Source organism: Lepidochelys kempii, chromosome 1 (assembly GCF_965140285.1).
Source record: "Lepidochelys kempii isolate rLepKem1 chromosome 1, rLepKem1.hap1, whole genome shotgun sequence".
Taxonomy (NCBI): Eukaryota; Metazoa; Chordata; order Testudines; family Cheloniidae; genus Lepidochelys; species Lepidochelys kempii.
The window spans coordinates 10692819-10716280 of NC_136380.1; the positions used below are offsets into that span (position 1 = coordinate 10692819).

The window sequence follows — 23462 nt, forward strand, 5'->3', positions numbered from 1 at the left end:
CAAGTCTAAGCCAGCCCTGGCGACCCCATTAAAACTGGGTCACGACCCACAGTTTGAGAACTGCTGGGCTAGATGGATCACTTTGTGAACACATCCAAGGGTCCCCAACGGCAGATGGAAGATGGGCCATCGGACGTCTGTCACTGTACCACTTGAAAACCACTCCACCAGACTTCATGACTTATTAAGGATTGGGGTATTTTACTAACCTGTTGCAAATGTGTGTAAGTGCTTCAGACTAAATAAAGTGTAGGTTTAAGTAAGAGCACTTTTGTATTGTACTTCTCGTGTCAACCATCTATCAGGCGGACAGCTGTGTCCTCACTGATTTATTTCCTGCCACTGCTTTGCCAAGAATAAAGTTACCAAAAGCTTTGGGTTCAGAAAACCTTGGCTAACAGGCAGACATCATTAGAAGTTCTGTGAAGCAGAACTGTCTGGGCCAATAGGGTGCTAAGAGAATAATACTGGCTCTGTTGCGATGTATCTTCCCTACAATTTGTGGAAATAGGGGAATGGAAGGACAGGCATACTTGAGGTTGTTCATCCAGGACAGCAGAAGACGCATGGCTTCTCTGGAACAATATAGGTGAAGCTTTCTGATAGTTCGAGATGCAAAAAGGTGTATCCCACTGTGTAAATATCTCACTTAGGACTATGTTGTGGACATCCCACTCACAGTTTGCTGAGAAGTTTCTGCTTAGTCTGTTGGCAAAGATGTTGTGAACACAGGTGCTGGAACTGTGGGTGCTACCGAACCCCCTGGCTTGAGAGCCATTGAACCAGAATGATCTTATGCTATGATATGACTACATCATATGGCTTCTCAAATATAGAACAGAAATATTTATTGAACTCTTCAGACTTTTCTGTATCATGATGTGGTTCCTGATGCACCAGTTCCAGAGACTGACGGCTTCCAGACAGAAGAGACAAGACCTTGCTCCTCCTTGTTTGTTTATATAGACGACAGTGGTGATATTGTCTGACATTATCTACATGTATCTTGTCAGCAAGTTAAAGAAGTATGGGCTGGATGAATGCACTGTAAGATGGGTAGAAAGTTGGCTAGATTGTCGGGCTCAACGGGTAGTGATCAATGGCTCCATGTCTAGTTGGCAGCCGGTGTCAAGTGGAGTGCCCCAGGGGTTGGTCCTGGGGCCGGTTTTGTTCAATATCTTCATAAATGATCTGGAGGACGGTGTGGATTGCACTCTCAGCAAATTTGCGGATGATACTAAACTGGGAGGAGTGGTAGATACGCTGGAGGGCAGGGATAGAATACAGAGGGACCTAGACAAATTGGAGGATTGGGCCAAAAGAAATCTGATGAGGTTCAATAAGGATAAGTGCAGGGTCCTGCACTTAGGACGGAAGAACCCAATGCACAGCTACAGACTAGGGACCAAATGGCTAGGCAGCAGTTCTGCGGAAAAGGACCTAGGGGTGACAGTGGACGAGAAGCTGGATATGAGTCAGCAGTGTGCCCTTGTTGCCAAGAAGGCCAATGGCATTTTGGGATGTATAAGTAGGGGCATAGCGAGCAGATCGAGGGACGTAATCGTCCCCCTCTATTCGACATTGGTGAGGCCTCATCTGGAGTACTGTGTCCAGTTTTGGGCCCCACACTACAAGAAGGATGTGGATAAATTGGAGAGAGTCCAGCGAAGGGCAACAAAAATGATTAGGGGTCTGGAACACATGACTTATGAGGAGAGGCTGAGGGAACTGGGATTGTTTAGTCTGCAGAAGAGAAGAATGAGGGGGGATTTGATAGCTGCTTTCAACTACCTGAGAGGTGGTTCCAGAGAGGATGGTTCTAGACTATTCTCAGTGGTAGAAGAGGACAGGACAAGGAGTAATGGTCTCAAGTTGCAGTGGGGGAGGTTTAGGTTTGATATTAGGAAAAACTTTTTCACTAGGAGGGTGGTGAAACACTGGAATGCGTTACCTAGGGAGGTGGTAGAATCTCCTTCCTTAGAAGTTTCTAAGGTCAGGCTTGACAAAGCCCTGGCTGGGATGATTTAATTGGGGATTGGTCCTGGTTTAAGCAGGGGGTTGGACTAGATGACCTCCTGAGGTCCCTTCCAACCCTGATATTCTATGATTCTATGATTCTATGTGGAGCAAGCGTATGAGCAGAAGGAAGGTTTTGCACGCAGACCACCCTCAGTTCCAGTACATCTATATGTAGTCTGACCTCTCATGGGGTCCAGGTACCATGAGCAGTGTGGTTGTCCACATGAGCACTCTACTCCAGGAGGGAGGCATCCATCACAATGATGGCTCTGGGGCTGGGAGGGCTGAACGGAACACCCACCAGGACTGTTTTCAGGTTCGACTATCAGTCAAGGGAGGTGATAACCCTGGTAGAAATGGCCACCTTGGAGTTGATGTGGTCCTTCTTTGCCTGATAGATCAAGCAGAGCTAGGCACTGCAAGTAAAGCAAGTCAAGAACATGCCATGCAGATGAATATAATTAATATAATGAATGAATATAAATGAGAAACTAGGAACTGTAGAAAATTGACAAGGGAAACAAAAGGACACAAAGAGAAATTTATGAGCCAGCAGAGGTCAGGACAATAAGTAGGAATTATTTAAGGAACAAAAAGAATTCTAAAAGTGGTATTGATCCATTACTAGATGCAAATGATAAACTTATCCATAATGCAGAAAAGTCAGAAGTGTTCAATAAATATTTCTATTCTGTATTTGAGAAGCCATATGATGTAGTCATATCATATGATGATGATGAAACACTTTCTATTCTGATAGAAGGATATTAAGCAGCTCCACTAAAGTTAAACATTTTTAATTGGCAAGTCCAGATAACTTACATCCAAGTCTTTGCCTACATCTTTGGGGATCATACTGTCACTGGCCACTGTCGGAAGACAGAATACCTATATGGACTATTGGTCTGACACAGTGTGGCCATTCTTTTTTGTTCTTAAATTCCAGCCTACATGCATAAGGTGTAGAAAAAGTCATATCCCAAGAGATGATTTATGTCCAGCTAGAGGAAAAAGGTTTAATGAATGCACAAATTATGGACATTTTGTAGTGTTTACCACACCAAAGCAGTCAGGGAGTTGACTTATATTACAGACAATCAAGAACCATTATTCCCCTGATCTATCACATGTGATGGATGACACAGAGCCTGCCTGGAGAGTGTAACTGAATATTCTTGGAAAAATGATTGATTTAAAAATTGACTTCGGAGCTGATTTTACAGTCATCTCAGAAGGGATTTACAATAACCTTCAAGCCCTCATAAAGCTGAAGTCACATGACACAGCTCTGACCAGCCCTGGAGGTACTCTGAACTGTCTGGGCCAGTTCACCACAAAAATAACTCACAAAGAGAAAAGTTTTGCATTCAGAGTGTATGTGATCAAAAGCGCAAAGACCACCAAACTTCTCAGCTGCAGTGTGGCATCCACGATGGGCCTAGTAAGAAAGGTGGAAGAACTCGATGGAGGATTTGATGTTACTGAACTTTTGAAAGGACAGTACAAATCAATATAAGAGACAATGCTGCACCATAAAGTGTACAAAACCTGTACCAGACAGACCTTGGAAGAGACTAGCTGCAGATTTATGCGAATTCAGAGGACATCATCACCTGATTGTAGTGGACTATTTTTCCAGGTATATAGAAATAATGTACTTGAAAGACATAACATGTTGCAATGTTCTTGATAAACTAAAGTGCATTTTTGCTCATTTTGCTATTCCAGAACAACTAGGGACAGACAACGGACCAAAATTCACTGCAGCAGAATGTAAGTCATCCTGAACAAAATATGATTTTGATTATATTACTAGAAGCCCACATTACCCACAAGCAAATGGAGAAGCTAAGAGAGCTGTACAGACAGCCAAGAAAGTCCGACAGCAGAAAGATCCATTCCTGGCAACTCTGACCTACAGATCAACACCACCAGCAGCTACTAGATATAGGCCAGCACAACTCCTGATGGGAAGACAACTCAGAAATCTGTTCCATCTTTGGAAAAGAATCTATCCCCAAAGTGGCCAGACATGAAGAGAGTAGCCAAATTGGATAAAAGAGCTAGAAGAGCTTATGAACACTTTTACAACAGACATCACTCAGAGAACTGCCAGGTCTAGAACCTGGTGACTATGTTCTGGATGGAGAAAAAGAATGGACAACTCCACGCATCGTAAAGAAAAATAATAGAGTGCCTAGATCATGTGTAATCATATGTGACCATGAGAGTTCAACAAAAACTGTCAACAGCTACAGTTTGTGCCTCAGAAAGAAAAAAGAAGACAATGACTCAAGGATTCCAGACTCATCACATCTTGTCATTGCAAGTAATGGACAGCCAGACGACCAAGTTGTTACATATTTGGGTCACGGAATTAGAAAACTAATATGATTCAGACATGCTTAACAGACTGATCCGTATTGAACATCAAAGTCAGCATGATAGTGTAAATTTTGCAAATGGTAGGAATGTAGAACTTAAAAGGGGAGCTGTAATACACTGCTAGACTGTATTTATACTGTTTCACCACTAGGTGGCACTGCGCACAGCATTGTTATTTAAGCTAACCTCAGCCATCTCTGGCAGAGCATTCAAACATCTTGTGATGAACACATCGGGTGTACCTTGCTAAGAAGGAAGCTCTGTAGCCAGTCCATATCTGTTACGGGGCAAGACAGTGGTTAGCAAACTTTTTAGAAGTGTGGCTCTCTTACAAATACAGTGGGTGCTGCAGGGCTCTGCCCTGGGTCCAGTGCTACTCAACATTTTTATTAATGACTTGGATAATGGAGGGATCCAGATAAGCTCCCTACCCGAAGTGGGAGTCAAAGTGTCTGTCATCAGCTTCTTGGTTGATAGAGATGGAGAAAACAATTCATACTGGAGAGGACCCTTCCACCAATTTAACAATGAAATGACTTCATAGGGGACCTGCACTCTTGTCTTTATGTGATGTCTATTGGGTAGATATACAGATTTTACCCCCATTGTATGCAGCATACATGAAATCTGGCATGCTCTGTGATAATATGTGCAGAGGGCCATGTGATCTTGAAGTGTGAGCCAGACTCTTACTGATGTTTGAGGGTGAGCCTGCAGCTGGCTGATGAGATTGACTAATGATGTTGAATCTGTCCTGAGGTAGATATGCCTGAACTCGGGTTTGACTTGGGTGCAAAGTTGTAGAATCTGATGGATGGAGCTGTTTAATTGCTGAAGTGATGTTACTCGAATAAGCCAATCATTAAAGTGTGTGTACACTTATAGATTCATAGATTGCAAATCCAAAAGAGACTATTGTTATCATGTAGTCTGACCTCATGTATAACACAAGCCAAATAACTTTCCCAAAATAATTCCTAGAGAAGATCTTTTAGAAAAACATTGAGTCTTGGTTTAAAAATTGTCAGTGAGGGAGGATCCACCACAATCTTTGGCAAATTGTTCCAAAGATTAATTACCCTCACTGTTAAAAACATATGCCTTATTTCCAGTCCGAATTTGTCTAGCTTCATTTTCCAGCTATTGGATTGTGTTATACCCTTCTCTGTTAGATTGAAAAACCTGTTATTAAATATTTGTCCTCCATGTAGGTACTTATAAACTGTAATCAAGTCGTCCCTAAACCTTCTTTTTGTTAAGCTAAAGAGATTGAGTTCCTCAAGTCTATCACTATAAGGCATGTTTTCTAATCATTTAATCATTTCTGCGACTCTTAAATCCTCTTCAGTTTATCAATATCCTTCATTAAGTGAGGGCACTAGAACTTGACACAGTATTCCATCAGTGGTTGCACCAGTGCCAAATATACAGGTAAAATAATTTTTCTAGGATCGCACCAGTTCTTTCAGCCACCGTATCACATGGGGAGCTCATGTGCAGCTGATTATCCACTACAACCACCAAATCTTTTACAGAGTCACTGTTTTGCAGGTGACTAACCCATCCTTCAATTATGGCCAAATTATTTGTTCCTAGATGTGTACTTATAAATAGTTTTAGGCCAAGAACATATCACTGTGGGACCCCTCTAGAAAAACACACTCTCAATGATGATTCCTCATTTACAGTTACATTTTGAGATCTGTAAGTTAGACAGTTTTAAATCCATTTAATGTGTGCCATATTAATTTTATATTGTTCTAGATTTTTAATCAAAATGTCATGTGGCACCAAGTCAAACATTTTACAGAAGTCTAAGTGTTTTACCTCAACATTATTATTTTTATCAAACAAACTTGTAATCTCTTCAAAAAACATATCAAGTTAGTTTGACAGAATCTATTTTCTATAAACACATGTTGATTGTCATTAATTTTATTACACTCCTTTAAATCTTTATTAATCAAGTCCCACATCAGCCGCTCCACTATCTTGCTGGGATTGATATCAGTCCTATAATTACCCACATCATCTCATTTACTGTTTTTAAATATTGGCACAACATTAGCTTTCTTCAGGAACTTCCCCAGTGAACATCAATATTAATAGTCCAGTGAACTCCTCAGCCAGCTCTTTTACGACTCCTCAATGAAAGTTACTAGTACCTGCCAATTTAAAAATGTCTAACTTTAGTAGCTGCTGTTTAACATCCTCCTGAGATACCAGTGGAATAAAAAGAGTGTTACCATCATCATATGATGAGATTACAACTTCTGATTTTCCACAAAAGCAAAACAGAAATATTTATTGCACATCTCTGACTTTTCTGCTTTATTATTGATAATTCTACCATTTCATCAAAAATGGACCAAAACAATGATCAGAATTCTTTTTGTTCCTACTATATTTTTAAAAAACCTTATTCTTACTGTAGAGTCATAGAACCATAGAATTGTAGGAATGGAAGGGACCTTGAGAGGTCATTTAGCCCAGTCCCCTGCACTTATGGCAGGATTAAGTATTATATAGACGATCCCTGACAGGTATTTGTCTAACCTGCTCTTGAAAATCTCTAATGATGGAGATTCCACAACCTCCTTAGCAATTTATTTCAGTGCTTAACTACCCTGACAGTTAGAAGTTTTTTCTAATGTCCTATATAAACCACCCTTGCTTCAATTTAAGCCCATTGCTTCTTGTCCTATCCTCAGAGGTTAAGGAGACAATCTTTCTCCCTCCTCCTTTTATGTACTTGTCAGGGTTCCCTCCCCACTCTGAACTCTAGGGTACAGACGTGGGGACCCACATGAAAGACCCCCTAAGCTTATCTCTACCAGCTTAAGTTAAAAACTTCCGCAAGGCACAAATTGTTCCTTGTCCTTGGAATGCTACCACTGCTGCCACAAAGTGAGTTAGACAAAGATTTAGGAAAAGGACCACTTCATAGAATCATAGAATATCAGGGTTGGAAGGGACCTCAGGAGGTCATCTAGTCCAACCCCCTGCTCAAAGTAGGACCAACCCCAACTCAATCATCCCAGCCAGGGCTTTGTCAAGCCTGACCTTAAAGACCTCTAAGGATGGAGATTCCACCACCTCCCTAGGGAACCCATTCCAGTGCTTCACCACCCTCCTAATGAAACATGGGTGTGAGAGGAGAATCAAAATGGGGACTATAAATCCAGGATCAAAGTGCGCAGGATTTACACTGATGTCACAGGGAGCAGAATCTGGCCTCCACTCCAGTTGAAATGCTTCTTTTGCAATTGGAAAAACACTTCAATCTGTTAAAAACAACGAGGAGTCCTGTCCAAATAAATCCGTCAGTCTCTAAGGTGCCACAAGGACTCCTCGCTGTTTTTGCTGATACAGACTAACACCGCTACCCCTCTGAAACCTGTCTTCCATCTGTTGCGGCCGCCAAAATACTCCAATCCGCCAGCACGTGGCGCGAGAGAGCTGCTGTCAAAGCCGGCTCTCCTCAGCAGTGTCATGTAGACACACTGCAATGCGGTGTCTGTACATCATGCTTCAGGGCCGGACTTGGAGTTCCTGTTTCCCCAAAATATCCCCCCAATATCACCTCGTCTCCTGGGGAGGCTTGGGAGTAAACAAGGTGAGCACAGACCAGCCCCTTGCGTTTTTAGGATACTAAAAACCAATCAGGTTCTTAAAAGCAGAACTTTATTATAAAGAAGAAGTAAAAGAAGCACCTCTGTAAAATCAGGATGGAAGGTAATTTTACACGGTAATCAGATTAAAAACACAGAGGATTCCCCTCTGGGCAAAACTTAAAGTTACAACAACAAAAAAATAGGAATAAACCTTCCTCTTAGCCTAGGGAAAATTCACAAGCTAAAACAAAAGATAATCTAATGCATTTCCTTCCTATTACTTACAATTTGTAATCTTAGATGCTTAGTTCAGGTATGGCTTTAGGAGATGTATTTTCTCTGCCCTGGTTTCTCACTGTCCCGGAGAGAAAAACAAAGAAACCTAAAACAAAAACCTTCCCCCACAGATTTGAAAGTATTTTCTCCCCTTATTGGTCCTTTTGGTCAGGTGCCAACCAGGTTATCTGAGCTTCTTAACCCTTTACAGGTAAAGGAGGGATTTTATGCTACCCTTAGCTGTATGTTTATGACAGTACTTGACAACTGTTATGTCCCCTCTCAGTCTTCTGTTCTCCAGACTAAACAAACCCAGTTTTTTCAATCTTCCCTCATAGATCATGTTTTCTAGATATGTAATAATTTTGTTGCTCTTCTCTGGACTTTCTCCAATTTGTCCACATCTTTCCTGAAATGTGGCACCCAGAACTGGACACAATACTCCATCTGATGCCTAATCAGCATGGAGTAGAACGGAAGAATTACTTCTCATGTCTTGCTTACAACACTCCTGCGAATACATCCCAAAATGAAGTTTGCTTTTTTTGCAACAGTGTTACACTGTTGACTCATATTTAGCTTGTGGTCCACTATGACCCCCAGATCCCTTTCCACAGTACTCCTTCTTAAGCAGTCATTTCCCATTTTGTATGTGTGCCACTGATTGTTCCTTTCTAAGTGGAGTACTTTGCATTTGTCCTTATTAAATTTCATCCTGTACACTTCAGACCATTTCTCCAGGTTGTCCTGATCATTTTGAATTTTAATCCTATCCTCCAAAGCACTTGCAGCCCCTCGCAGCTTGGTATAATCCACATCCACAAACTTTATAAATGTATTCTCTATTCCATTATCTAAATAATTGAAAAAGATATTGAACAGAACCAGACCCAGAACTGACCCCTGTGGGACCCCACTTGATATGCCCTTCCAGCCTGACTGTGAACACTAATAACTGATAGTAGCTCCATCTACCCTTGTTTGTTTATGAGAAGGTCATCCAAGACAGGATCAAAAGCCTCACTAACGTCAAGATATACCACATCTACTGCTTCCCCCCATCCACAAGGGTCGTTATCCTGTCAAAGAAAGCTATTAAGTTAGTTTGACATGATTTGTTCTTAACAAATCCATGCTGACTGTTACTTATCCTCTTACTATCTTCTAGGTGTTTGCAAATTGATTGCTTAATTATATGCTCCATTATCTTTCTGGATACTGAAGTTGAGCTGACTTGTCTGTTATTCCCCATCCTTAACTCTGCTGACCCCATAGCTTTCTCCTTGTGTCCCTTTGCTTACATGATCAATTTTTTTACAATTTCTAGCTTTTGATTTATTACTATCAACCACCCATTTCTTCCATTTATTATACACAATAATTATGTAATAGAATATATAATTATTTCTTTCATTTGCTATTCATTATTTTATATATTATTATTTGGCTTCCCTATTTTCTCAGGTGAGCAGCACTTTGTGAAAACTCTTGGGGCTACTGATAGAAGGAATTTCCCACTTGGAATTTCAGGTACTTTCTGTTTGCCAGGTTGTTATGTGAAAATATCCATCCTGAGCTGTAAGCCAGTCCTGAGGCTCTAAGGATGGAATTATAGAGGCTAGGGTTACCATCCTGAACTTGAAACAGCAGGTGAAGGCATTAAGCTGCCTCAAGTCCAGGACTGGGCATCAGCTCCCCTCCCCCCCCCCCCCCGGCATCTTCTTCAGGATTAGATAATAATGAAAACCCTTCCCTCTGAACTTTAGAGGCACTTCTTCCACTGCTCCATGATTTAGAAGTGAGTCCACTTCCTGCTATAAGAATGTCTTGTCATAGGGGTCCCCTGAATTGGAAAGAATGAATATGCCACTTCTGAAGGTGGAGATAGTTTGACAGATATCCCAGGCTGAACTATGGACTCTGCTCTTACCGGCACTAATGAAGCATACCAGTATCAGTGGTTGGTACTGTGGATGAAATTCTCACCACCAAAGACAGTAGTGATGATTTAGGCTGAGCACTCACCATTAGGTCGCTTGGTACTGAAAATGACTTGAGTGTTGAGAAGTTTGGTATCGAGTGGTCACCAACCCCAGAGTCATGGTGCAGTTTGCATTCCAAGGATACACTAAAGTTGGTATTGGAAAGTCAGCAGCAGGGGAAGTATGGAACTCGATTTGATATGGTGTCAGCATTGCTCAGCAACATGTCTCTGTGAGGCTGTCAGAGAGACCCGCTCTGGGCCGTGAACTTTCTTGAGAAAGGCGGTTGAGGCAGTCTGTCTTTTTCTATGAGGTCGTGATTCACGTGACCTAGACTTGTGCTCTCCAGTGCAGCAGTGTTCTCTTTTACCCCTTTCAGTTGACTTAGCTTCTTTTCTGGTCTCAGCAGACACCTTCTTAGTTGAGAGAGCCTGGGAGCTTGGAGTTAAGCTGGTGCTCACATGAACACTGCAATGAAGGCTGCTCAAACCTACCAGGGCCTTTCTTCTCCAGATCTGAGGGGCTGAAGATTAATGTAAGGCAAGCCTCTCTCATCAGCTGTGTCTTTTTATAAACAGAATGGCAAACAAAACTTCTGTCAGGGATGTGCCCCTCCATGAGGTAAAAAAGACACCTTGAGTGTCCATCGTTCAGAGGAATGGCTGCACTGCAAGATGGGCAAGTCTTGACGCCAGGAGTCTTCGGTTCATTCACAAGGGCTATATCTCGGTACCAGGTAAATCCCTAACTAAGAATTATTTTTTAAATATATACTAATGGACACTAACAAATACTAATACCATGCTAAGCTAACACTATACTAATTAACTAGTTATTTACAAAAACAGTTTTTGGGTCAAACAGTGTGCAAGAGATACGGATATAGCCAAGTGTTACATTTCACTGCAATGGGCGATAAGGAGTAACTGAGGGATGGTTGGGCCCCCTCCACTTTATGCCTTCTCGTGGGACTGTGTGAGGACGTGTAAGGTGCAGACACAGTCCCAAGGACACTGCGGGCCAAAATAATCTGAACTTGATTGTGTGGGACACATGCATTACAGAAGTGGACTATTTGTGGACTATCATTTGAAGAAGAACTGGGGATATGGGAATTTAGTGAGTTTACAAAAAAATTGGAAAGTAATGTTAGGATATAGATATTCAGGCCTGTCTGCAAAGGCCTGTACTTTAAGAATTTAGGTGTATTCTTATCACTTGTCTAGTTCTAGAGGTATAAAAGAAAGAATCAAAATCACTGTCTGCTGGTGTAAGGGCCTTCTCTTACTGTGACAGTCTGAGGCCCTGTTCTTAGGCTAAGGCCTTTGGCTAAGCAGCAGAGGCAGCCATAAGCTAGGAAGTGAACAGTCACATCCTCACATTCCAAACTAGTCACATTGAAATAAGGTGCTATTGGGCTGTTAGGCACTATCAGGACAGGACTGTATTCCTATCACCTCCAGAGAAAGGGAAGTGCCTAGAAAATGTAAAAGGAAACAGCATCTTGTCTGGCAAGAACTCACTTATCAATAGCTGGGATGTGAAATCCTCACTTCTGTATTGTCTTGTCATTATAGTTCCCACTTTGCTATTGTTTGTCTGTATGTAAGCAGTGTCAGGATGAGCTCCACCCTGACATCTGGTGGTGAAGTGTGGCAAGTTGTGGAAAAGAACTTCAGGGGCCAATCTCATTTGCATAGGCACACCCACCACGCCTAGCATGAGACCATAGCTGCCCAAATGGTCACTTTGGCTGCTGTGGGATCCCCAATGTCTCTGTTATTGGGGCAGGAAGAATAAATGGTTATTACCCTGATTATGGGAACTGTGCTTGGAACTGTACGTGGCCTTTTGTTATGATGGAGGGATTCACCATCAACTAAGTAGCACTCGCTAGGCAAGGGTCATGGGTTCCAAAACTGTGTGAATGGAGAGAGGCTGGGGACAAGTATTAATACTTGGTGGCATGGGCCCCTTGGTGAGGGTCTTACATGCTAATTGCACTTCCTCCTCGCTCCACTGTGGAATATCAGAACTAATTTTGATTTCATTAGAAGTCTGGTTATAGGCTGCTGAGCTCACTTTGGGCTGACAGTGCACCAGCACTGGGGCTCCCCTACTACAAGCTGAATTCACCTAAGAGCTGAAATCACTGAGTGTTGTGTTAAGTAGTGGGGGAGCCTGAAGATATATTGTGGAGCAGTTTGTGGGGCGGCTGGTGAAGCAGTTCGACGTGGAGCAGTTTGTGGATGGCAGGAGCTGCTTGTGGGCCGTGGAGCTGAGCGAAGGAGCTCGTGGAGCTGAGCGAAGGAGCTCGTGGGGCGGCTGGCGGAGTGGAGCGCAGCTGAGCGAAGGAGTTCGTGGGGTGGCTGGCGGAGCGGAGCGCAGCTGAGCAAAGGAGTTCGTGGGGCGGCTGGCGGAGCGGAGCGCCGCTATGGAGCTATGGGGCGGTCAGCTTCAGATCATGTAAGGTGCCTCTTACCCCCGTCCCATTTCCACCCAGGTTGGGAGGTAAAGCTCCACAGATAAACTTTCGAACTCTGGGGCTGCCCTGACCAGGGACAGAGACTTTTGGGGCATTGGACTTTTGGGACTTTGGGTGATTTGGGGTTGCTGGACTCAAGAACCAAAGGGAAAAGGGCATGCCCCAATTTGCTTGGGGTGGGTTTTTTTGCTCATGGGTTGTGTTATGAATCCTGTTGGTGGTGTTTCCCCAACATAATGCCACATTGTTTCTCTCTGTTATTAAAAGGCTTTTCCTACACTCAGACTATGTGCTTGCGAGAGGGGAAGTATTGCCTCTTGGAGGCGCCCAGCGGGGGTGGTATATATTTGTCCCAGGTCACTGGGTGGGGGCTCGAGCCGGTTTGCATTGTGTTATTGGAATGGATCCCCTAGATATTGAACCCGGCCCTTGTTGCTGCCAACTCTGACGGGCAGAAGGGTTACATGTATAATCTCTGTCTGGTTCTGTGATTGTTCCTGTCTGCTGTACAATTAATTTTGCTGGGTGTAAACTAATTAAGGTGGTGGGATATAATTGGTTACATAATCATGTTAGGATTGGTTAGTTAAATTTCAGGAAAATGATTGGTTAAAGTATAGCTAAGCAGAACTCAAGTTTTACTATATAAATCTGTAGTCAATGAGGAACTGAGTGGGTGTGGGTGGGTGGGGGAGATGGGAGCAGGGAATGGGGGTAAGAAAATTGGAATCATGTTTTGCTAAAGGGGGAAATGGGAACAGGGAATGGGAGTAAGGAAGTTGGAATCATGTTTGGCTAAGGGTAGGAATGGGAACAGGGACACAGGTGAAAGGCTCTGTGGTGTCAGAGCTGGGAAGGAGGATACTAAGGAAGGAAACTGGAATCATGCTTGCTGGAAGTTAACCCCAATAAACATCGAATTGTTTGCACCTTTGGACTTCGGGTATTGTTGCTCTCTGTTCATGCGAGAAGGACCAGGGAAGTAAGTGGGTGAAGGAATAAGCCCCCTAACAAGTAACACTCAGTTAAAAGGAATGGGTGACTCAACCCACATTGCGGGATATAGGCTTATAGTCAGATAGAGAAATGCTACATAAGTGAATAGAAAAAGTTCAAGCGCTTTGGGTAGGAACATAATTGGGGCCAATGTGCTACACAGAAAAAAAGAAGTGCATGCCATTCTTTCCCATACTCTTTTGCCTCTGGTGTCCATTTAGGGCCAGATTATGATACCCTTACTTATGTTGAATAGTACCATAAAACTCCAAGATCCTACTGAAGGCAGTGGAGCCATTTCTGGAGTAAGGTATGTTACGATAATTGGTCTATAAATTTTACCTGCTTGGGAATTAACCATGAAAAGAAGGCCAATTTATTTAAAATAAAGAATGTTATAAACAGGTACAAGAAAACCACACAGAGAGACTGAATTAGTTCAAACAATAAAGGCCTACCGATATGGTTCAATGACTGTGCTGAGATTGGATTTAATAAGCAAATGTGAGAACGAAGTTGTCTACGCCAAGTTTATGAAAACAGATTTAACTGGTGAACAAAATAATGAGGGAATGAACCAGGGGGTCACCCAATAAAATTAATAGCCAATATGTTTAAAACAAACAAAAGGAAGTACTTTTTTACACAATGCATAGCAACCCATGGAACTTGTTGCCAGAGAAATATTGTGAAGGCCAAAAGTATAACTGGGTTCAAAAAGAAATAGATAAGTTCATGGAGGGTAGGTCCATCAGTGGCTACCAGCCAAGATGGTCAGGGATGCATCCTATGCTCTGGGGCTATGGCTACACGACAGAGCACACAGCGGCGGAGCTGCACTGCTGCAGTGCTGCTGGTACAGATGTTCTAAGCCGACAGGAGAGAATTCTCCTGTTGACTTAATTGCTCCAGCCCCCGGGAGTGGTGGTAGCTATGTTTGCAGGAGAAGCTCTCTCACCGACATAGCGCTGTCCACACCAGCACTTAGGTTGGTGTAATTTACATTGTTCGGGGGGTAGCTTATTCATACCCCTCATGTAAGCTGTAGTATGTACATAAACTGGGTGTCCCTAAGCTTCTGACTGCCAGAAGCTGGGAGTGGATGACAGGGGATGGATCACTCGATAATTGCCCTCTTCTGTTCATTCCCTCTGAAGCGTAGGCCACTGTCGGAAGACAGGATTTGAGGCTAGATAGACCATTGGTCTGACGGCTGTTCTTATGTTCTTATCTCATCTTCCCTGACATCAAGACATAAGGAACAGACCAGACTGAATGATTGTCTTCCAGACAGGAAGGCCACCAGTCCTTGCTCTTGTGTAAGGAACTTCGTTTTTCATCTGTGAGACCTGAAAGTCACTATATCATCATGACATCCAGTCCTCAGCCCATAAGGTGGGATACCTAATTGTCAGCACCTCAGAGGCCCAAAAGATCCTGTTCTGTCTTCCTTTTCCTTTTGTGTTACTTTCTACCCAACTATTTCATAGAATCATAGAATAGAATATCAGGGTTGGAAGGGACCTCAGGAGGTCATCTAGTCCAACCTCCTGCTCAAAGCAGGACCAATCCCCAACTAAATCATCCCAGCCAGGGCTTTGTCAAGCCTGACCTTAAAAACATCTAAGGAAGGAGATTCCACCGCCTCCCTAGGTAACGCATTCCAGTGTTTCACCACCCTCCTAGTGAAAAAGTTTTTCCTAATATCAAACCTGAACCTCCCCCACTGCAACTTGAGACCATTACTCCTTGTTCTGTCATCAGCTACCACTGAGAACAATATAGATCCATCCTCTTTGGAACCCCTTCAGGTAGTTGAAGCAGCTATCAAATCCCCCCTCATTCTTCTCTTCCACAGACTAAATCATCCCAGTTCCCTCAGCCTCTCCTCATAAGTCATGTGTTCCAGTCCTCTAATCATTTTTCTTGCCCTTCGCTGGACTCTTTCCAATTTTTCCACATCCTTCTTGTAGCGTGGGACCCAAAACTGGACACAGTACTCCAGATGAGGCCTCACCAATGTCGAATAGAAGCGAATGATCACGTCTCTCGATCTGCTGGCAATGCCCCTACTTATACATCCCAAAATGCCATTTGCCTTCTTGGCAACAAGGGCACACTGTTGACTCATATCCAGCTTCTCGTCCACTGTAACCCCTAGGTCCTTTTCTGCAGAACTGCTGCCGAGCCATTCGGTCCCTAGTCTGTAGCGGTGCATGGGATTCTTCTGTCCTAAGTGCAGGACTTTGCACTTGTCCTTGTTGAACCTCATCAGATTTCTTTTGGCCCAATCCTCTAATTTGTCTAGGGCCCTCTGTATCCTATCCCTACCCTCCAGCATATCTACCTCTCCTCCCAGTTTAGTGTCATCTGTGAACTTGCTGAGGGTGCAATCCACACCATCCTCCAGATCATTTATGAAGATATTGAAAAAACCGGCCTGAGGACCGACCCTTGGGGCACTCCACTTGATACCGGCTGCCAACTAGACATGGAGCCATTGATCACAACCTGTTGAGCCCAACAATCTAGCCAACTTTCTATTCACCTTATAGTCCATTCATCCAGCCCATACTTCTTTTAACTTGCTGGCAAGAATACAGTGGGAGACCATGTCAAAAGCTTTGCTAAAGTCAAGGAGCAACACATCCACTGTTTTCCCCTCATCCACAGAGCCAGTTATCTCATCATAGAAGGCAATTAGATTAGTCAGGCATGACTTGCCCTTGGTGAATCCATGCTGACTGTTCCTGATCACATTCCTCTCCTCTAAGTGCTTCAGAATCGATTCCTTGAGGACCTGCTCCATGATTTTTCCAGGGACTGAGGTGAGGCTGACTGGCCTGCAGTTCCCAGGATCCTCCTTCTTCCCTTTTTTAAAGATGGGCACTACATTAGCCTTTTTCCGGGACTTCCCCCGATCGCCATGAGTTTTCAAAGACAACGGACAATGGCTCTGCAATCACAGCCGCCAACTCCTTTAGCATTCTCGGATGCAGCGCATCCGGCCCCATGGACTTGTGCTCATCTAGCTTTTCTAAATAGTCCCGAACCACTTCTTTCTCCACATTTTTCCTGCTATCCTCTCTCTCACTTTTTTGGCTTTTCATCAGATCCTAAGATCAACAGAACTGCACACATCAGCACAGCGAGATGAGATAGCCCATCCATCCACTGCCTTGTCTGAGCAGAAAAGACCCAACCAGATGATGTTCCTGACAGGAATGTGATTCAGGGTCCAGTGAACAGATGTTGTGGCTGACCTGCCAGCCTAAAGCATCCATTTGTGACCATACAACAGGTACTAATTGGTTTGACTAAGATATCTGAATCAGGCCTTCTGGGTTTTGTATAAATAATGACTTCCAGTTCTTTTCAAGGGCAGCCCCAAGTTGATCACATTGTTATAGTGCAGACTGGAAGTGACAAAGATGTGGGTGACATCTGCCAGGTTTACATTAGAGTACAAGTTACAGCTTCCTGGCCTTAGATTAAAAAGGTATCACAATTCATTCACCCCACATCAAGAATTCAACAGCAGTGATGGGACCAGTAAAGCCTCAAGTCAGCAATCAGAAAAAAGAGTGAACAAGCCTCACAGCTGAAGATGCAGACAACACTTGCATATTTGCCTAATATTTCCCTCCAACTAGCATGACTTCCATCTTATATGAGTTACAGCCAGTTTGCTCTCATTCCAGTCCTTCTCTTAGTCAAACTCTGGGAAAGTAGACATCTCAGAATCTGCATCCAAGAAGAAGACATTGTAGAGCTGAATCAGTCAGTACACAGATGAAAATGCAGTTCCTGAGGCCTAGTATGAGCTTTCAGACAGTTCCATAGAGTTTGTTTATACGCCACTTCTCTCGCATGTTCATGGTAAGTGAGAAGTACCAGTGTTAGTTAACAACAGTGAAACCCCTTCCCGTCCTGGTTTCAGACTGCTGTATTTGATAAATATCTGTTAATAACAATATCTAACTTATCCAAGTTCCAGGGAAAGCCTAGCCATTAAAAAGATAATAGTTCAATGTGGAGAAAGAGACGTATCCCTGATACGTATTAACAGGAGAGTTTAGGATAAGATGGTAGGGGCAGAGAGTAAGGAGGTGATCCCACTTTATCTTTCAACCTTCTGGTGGCTGCTTTTTCTGGTACACTCCCTTCAGATGTAAGTTATGTTCATATTGCACATCCAGTGAGTGCCTAGTTGGGGCAAGGTACATTACTTTACCACCTACCACCCATGGGCAGTTTCTGCCAGCATAAGTCACTGAGGAATGTGTCCTAGAAGTTTCTTTGGAAGATGCACCTGCTTTCACCAGTTCTAAATTTGACCCACTGATTAATTACTTAAAATTAATAAAAAAAAAAACCTAGATAAGTTCATGGAGGATAGATCCATCAATGGCTATTAGCCAGGATGGGCAGGAATCAAAACCATGCTCTGCAGTGTCCCTAGCCTCTGTTTGCTAGAAACTGGGAATGGGCAACAGGGGATGGACCACTTGATGATTCCCTGTTCTGTTCATTCCCTCTGAAGCACCTGGCATTGGCCACTGTTGGAAGACAGGATACTGGGTTAGATGGACCATTGGTCTGACCACTATGATCGTTCTTATGTTCTCTTCACCATGTTCCTGTGAGGTATGGTTAAATATTATTTCTCTTTTAGAGATGGGAAAACAGAGCCACAGAGAGGACTTCCCATGGCTACAAAGGAGTTATTGTCAGGGCCAAGATGAGATCTCAGAAGTTCCTAGTTTCCAGGCCTGCTCTCACACCATTAGATTTCAACTCTTTCTCTAAAATGTTTGGAATGGTATTAACAAATATGGGAGGATTAAGCAATGGTGAGATGTAGTATGGTTAAATTATGGGAAAAGAATGAAAGGTGGGGTGTGTTGTTGTTGTTTTTAAGAACAGATGGAAAAGTAAAACCTTAAGAGAGAACAAAGGTCTCAGAGATAAAGAAAAAGAGTGATCAACTGGAAGAAGAGAAGATAAAAATTCCAGAAGCAGCAAGAGACAGACTGTGCAACGGAAGACCCTAGCAGCCAAGAAAATCAGAACCTACAGAAAAGAAGGACATAAACAGAAAATATAAACATCAATCCATAGTGCTTTACTCAAGGACACAGCCAAGATCAATCCACCCAAAGCAGCTGCAAATCTGATGTTACTAATTTATATATGAGTAAATTACCAAATATAAGACTTTATCTGTTAGAATCTGTTATTTAATTGATTATTGCTTAAATGGTGTTTTACAAAAGGTTTTTCAAATTTTTCACAAAGCAAATTTCCAAAACAAGATTCAACATGCTACATGTTATTATACTCAGAAGAACATGAAACATGTTGTTTCCCCTAGAGCAGATACCACGAAACCAAACTTAAGAACTCACTGGTTTGGAGGAGATTTGGTACAGATTGGAGGTCACTTGTTTGGCGTGTGAGAGCAATGTATGTAAGCTCCCGCATTCAGACTATATGTTTTAGAGTTTGCCAAGCCAAACTGGCAAGAGAAAGAAAGGTTACCCACTATACAAATATAACTTATGGAAGTGAAGTCTGGAGGCTCAGCAGTGAAACAAATAAAAAGATTGGCAACAGCAGACAAACTGATGTTGATGTAACAGAAGATAGAGAAGAAAGTGAACTGTCTCGAGTGCTTAGTTTTTCACAGCACTTACCATTTGGAGTCGGAGGGGGCCCACTGTCAACACTTCCTCCAAATCCTTTGTATTTACAGTCTGGAGGGGCCCACCCAAAATCACAATGGCAGTTTCGGTTGCTATTGCACACCTGAAATAAAATAAATGTATAAATGGCATGAAACAATAAAATCTAAGGGATAGCATTATTGAAGGGCTAATATATGAAAAATTGTAATTTTATTGAATCATGTTGAAAGCACACAGGAGAAAGATAGGTAGCAAGAAACCAACAGCAGAGTGCATATGGGAGAGTTGTTTTTTTCCTTCTCTCTGTACTATAAAAAGTAGAGACCTGGGTATTCTTATCTTGGAGGAGAATCTTTTACTGTCAGAGCTAGGTGAAGCTGGCTGTATTAACCTGTAGTTCTTGAACTCCACTTGTTGCCATTCCAGTGCTTCTGTTTCTATTTTTCCACTGCACCATCTGGTGCTAGGAAAGCAGCTTGGAAAGCGGGAGTTGGTTCACTGACTGATTTAAAGTGGAGGAGGATCCATGGGATTTATAAGCAGGTTTTCTACTTCTAGGAGTAAACTGAGGTCAGAACACAATGCTAGTTGTTATCATTTAACATTTATTTTGCAGAAGTGCCTAAAGGAGACAAAGAAGGTTGGGACACCATTGTGCTAGGTGCTGTACGAATGTGTAATAAATGACAGTCCCTGCCCCAAAGAGTTTGGTTAGACCTTGGTTAAACTCAGGTTAATACTCAGTAGTATGGTGACCTCAGATCAGACCAGAAATCAGCCAGATGTTTTTTACACTGTAAAATTGCGTTTTAAGAAAGGATGATTCTTAGTGAAGGTACTACTAATGGTCTAGCTCAGAAGGGAGCATGTACATCCTGTCATACTATCATCTTGTTCTTGTTTCAGTTTCCTATTTGTGTGTGATTTAAATAATAATTGCATCTGTGGTCTGCATGCATCTTCTTATACTGCTGGACTTAAACTCCTGTGAACCTCAGGATGAAAAATGTCCAACTGCAGATGAGTAAGTAATGAAGTAACTGTGTGCATTGCTTTTTAGTGGCTGACTGACAGAGGATATGCGATCCACTTCCATTATTAGCTGCTACAGGAGCTCTCCTATAACTCAAGTGGCAGAGGCAGGTGAGGACTTTTGGAGTCAAAGGATCAGGGTTCTGGTTCTAGTCCCAGCCCCCAGGGCCTTATAGCCATGTCTAGAAGGTATCCTATATAGTCTGTGCCATGCTGGGGCTTTGGGCAGTTTATCAGGAATCCAGGTTACTCCAGTTTCACAGAATTGATGACATTAAAAAATTGTTCATATTTATGTATATCACTACAGCAAAGTATTTCATTGGCATTTGAGATTTTCTGTTCCTCAGTATCATTTATTCCAAAAGTATCTGAAATACCCACATTCATCTCTCCATGATTCCGCCTAGACTTTTGGTGTGTACAGCTAAGCTATTACCTAGAGTAGACAAGCCTTTATCCTGCATAGCAAATTTCCTCTTTAAAATTAGCATGGGATGGGTTCAATCTTACTGTGGAGGGCAATCTTTTATCTGAGGTTTTCCCATTCAACTGACACTCTAGAGGTGTTCAGTCTCTTCAGTAAGAAAGTCATAGAACAAGGGTTGCTGGTCATAGGACTGTCACAAAATACAGGATTTGTAAACATTCCTATGAAGTCATCTAGAAATGCCATGCCATTAAGAGCAAGGGAAGTTACAGTTCTATCATTTTCTTGTTGATGATGGAATGAAAGTTGTTGTGGGGAGAAAACAAGAGAGAATAAAGAAGAGGAGACATGGTTGTACGTGGATGGGAAGCCTGGTCAAAAGGACTAATGAAAACTAATGAAATACTTTGCCCCTTCCATCTGAGGATCTCAGTGCACTTTAACTGAGGTTTGCAAACCTCACACCCCTCTGTGAGGAATGTATTACTGTATCCCACAATAAACCATGGAGTCCTAGGGGACAGTAATGGCCGAAAATGCCTTTTATCACCTTCAGCTGGCCTGAAGATTATGATCTTTCCTATCTAAGGCAGACCTCACCTCAGTTATCAATATCTCTGCCCGGCCCATGCTGGATGACTGTATTGTGCTTCATTTAGTGCTATTCTGGAACCTTCATCTAGTGCTATGAGAATGTAACACCCGTGTTTCTTGCTCTGCACTGACTCCCTAGCTGATTGTAAGTGCAATGCATAGAAATAATTTATTATCTATAAAACCTATAAGGCATGAGTCCTGACTGCTTTGGAGATCTTACTACATCATGTGTCATACACTGTAGTGGCTTTTCATCAGATGGAGCACAAGATAGCTAATGTGAAACATAGCTTCTGAGAGAACTAATTCCAGTGTTTTATTTATTACATTTTAATATACAAGGGATGTTCCAATCTTTGCTACTTACCCCTCTACCACTGCATTTTTTGTCATGACAGTCATAATTCAGAACTGTTATATTGACACATGTCCTGTTTATACATATCTGTAAAAGTTCACACATAAATATACGTTAGATAATGGAATGACAGTAGGAAAGCCTGTATTCTGACTGATTAATAAATGTGGAAATCACACCGTGGGTCAAAAAGAAAAATTAGTGGTAAATAATTGTTTTTTCAAAGTTTCACTGCATTCTTGGCACCAAAGCCGAGCCCTCCAGAAAGTAGCAAGCATAAAGGCTGTGAATGTGCTCATTTGCAGAATGGTGTTCCTTCCACTTCATCAGAATCTATATCAGAGATGCCGAAGAAGTGGGGAGGGTGGATCTATATAGACCAGGGGTAGGCAACCTATGGCCCGGGTGCCAAAGGTGGCACACGAGCTGATTTTCAGTGGCACTCACACTGCCCGGGTCCTGGCCACTGGTCCCAGGGGCTCTGCATTCTAATTTAATTTTCAGTGAAGCATCTTAAACATTTTAAAAACCTTATTTACTTTACATACAACAATAGTTTAGTTATATATTATAGACTTATCGAAAGAGACCTTCTAAAAATGTTAAAATGTATTAATGGCACGCGAAACCTTAAATTAGAGTGAATAAATGAAGACTCGGCATACCACTTCTGAAAGGTTGCCAACCCCTGGTATAGGCAGTCTACTCAAAGAATCAGTTTCTAGAAAATAACATTTCTCCTTTAAGTATTTTTAGTGTAAAACCTTGCACTATAGGTAGCTCTCTTGAAACATTACATTTAAATTTCTTATCTTTCTTTGTTACCCTCTCAGTGCAGTTGGTCACATTTAATAATTTTTGGCCAGTATTTGACTAGTTCAGTATTTCAAGCATTACTCAATAGGTGCAAACCTGTTATTTTATATCCTATGCCTTTTGCAAGATTAAGGTCAATTCCTGTTGGGGAGATTCTCTGTCGTGAAGCTGCTCCTTAGGTATATCATATTGACATCTAGGATTAAGTTTTGTACTTTATAAATCAATTGATCATTGAAGATTATATAGGAAGATGAGAGCAAGGTGGTGAGCAGCTACTGGGTCAGATGGGGAATCAACCTGGAAACTGAAATACCTAGGATAATGGTGGTAAATTGAGATGAGAAGAAAAAAGGTGAGCCAAGCATCAAAAAGAGTGGTTACTTCCCTTACAGTAACTGTGATTCTTTGAGAAGTTCTGAACATGTGGATCCCACTCATGATTTCTGTGTGCCCCAGGACAGGAATTTGGAACATTTTAGCTAATAGTGTACAGCAGGTATTGTGCTTGCACCCAGTATGCTCTCACACTCCCTCTCCTGATGGCATAAAGGGCCTGGCGACACCAACTGCCATGCAGTTCCTTTGCCACCTAGTCTGAATGTTTGAAGGAGGACTCACTAATATTGTACAATATCCTAATACAATCTGATATCCATTTTTAGAGTTTTTGTGATGAAATAGCCATCCCTTTGGATTTATTACTATAAACAACAAAAAGTTTTGAAGTCTTATTAATAGGTTTAGTTCTATCCAGGTAATATAACAATGATCTTCTCACATGT

At 42.3% G+C, this 23462-nt stretch overlaps 1 protein-coding gene and 1 long non-coding RNA gene across 3 annotated transcripts in view; one reads left to right on the top strand and one right to left on the bottom strand.

The window, feature by feature from the left end:
- LOC140907625 (uncharacterized) overlaps window positions 1-11353 on the top strand; it is a 32201-nt gene extending 20848 nt beyond the window's left edge. Inside the window, exons 2-3 of the long non-coding RNA XR_012157554.2 lie at window positions 9759-9824; window positions 10855-11353. This is a non-coding gene — a long non-coding RNA (uncharacterized LOC140907625). The remainder of the gene's footprint in view (window positions 1-9758; window positions 9825-10854) is intronic.
- LOC144930390 (disintegrin and metalloproteinase domain-containing protein 9-like) overlaps window positions 1-23462 on the bottom strand; it is a 64281-nt gene that overhangs the window by 13968 nt on the left and 26851 nt on the right. For both annotated transcript variants that reach the window (XM_078851958.1, XM_078851954.1), the window contains exons 6-7: window positions 21871-21948; window positions 19454-19565 (exon numbers count right to left, since the gene is read on the bottom strand). In XM_078851958.1, coding sequence (XP_078708084.1) covers window positions 19454-19565; window positions 21871-21948 — 190 coding nt within the window. The remainder of the gene's footprint in view (window positions 1-19453; window positions 19566-21870; window positions 21949-23462) is intronic.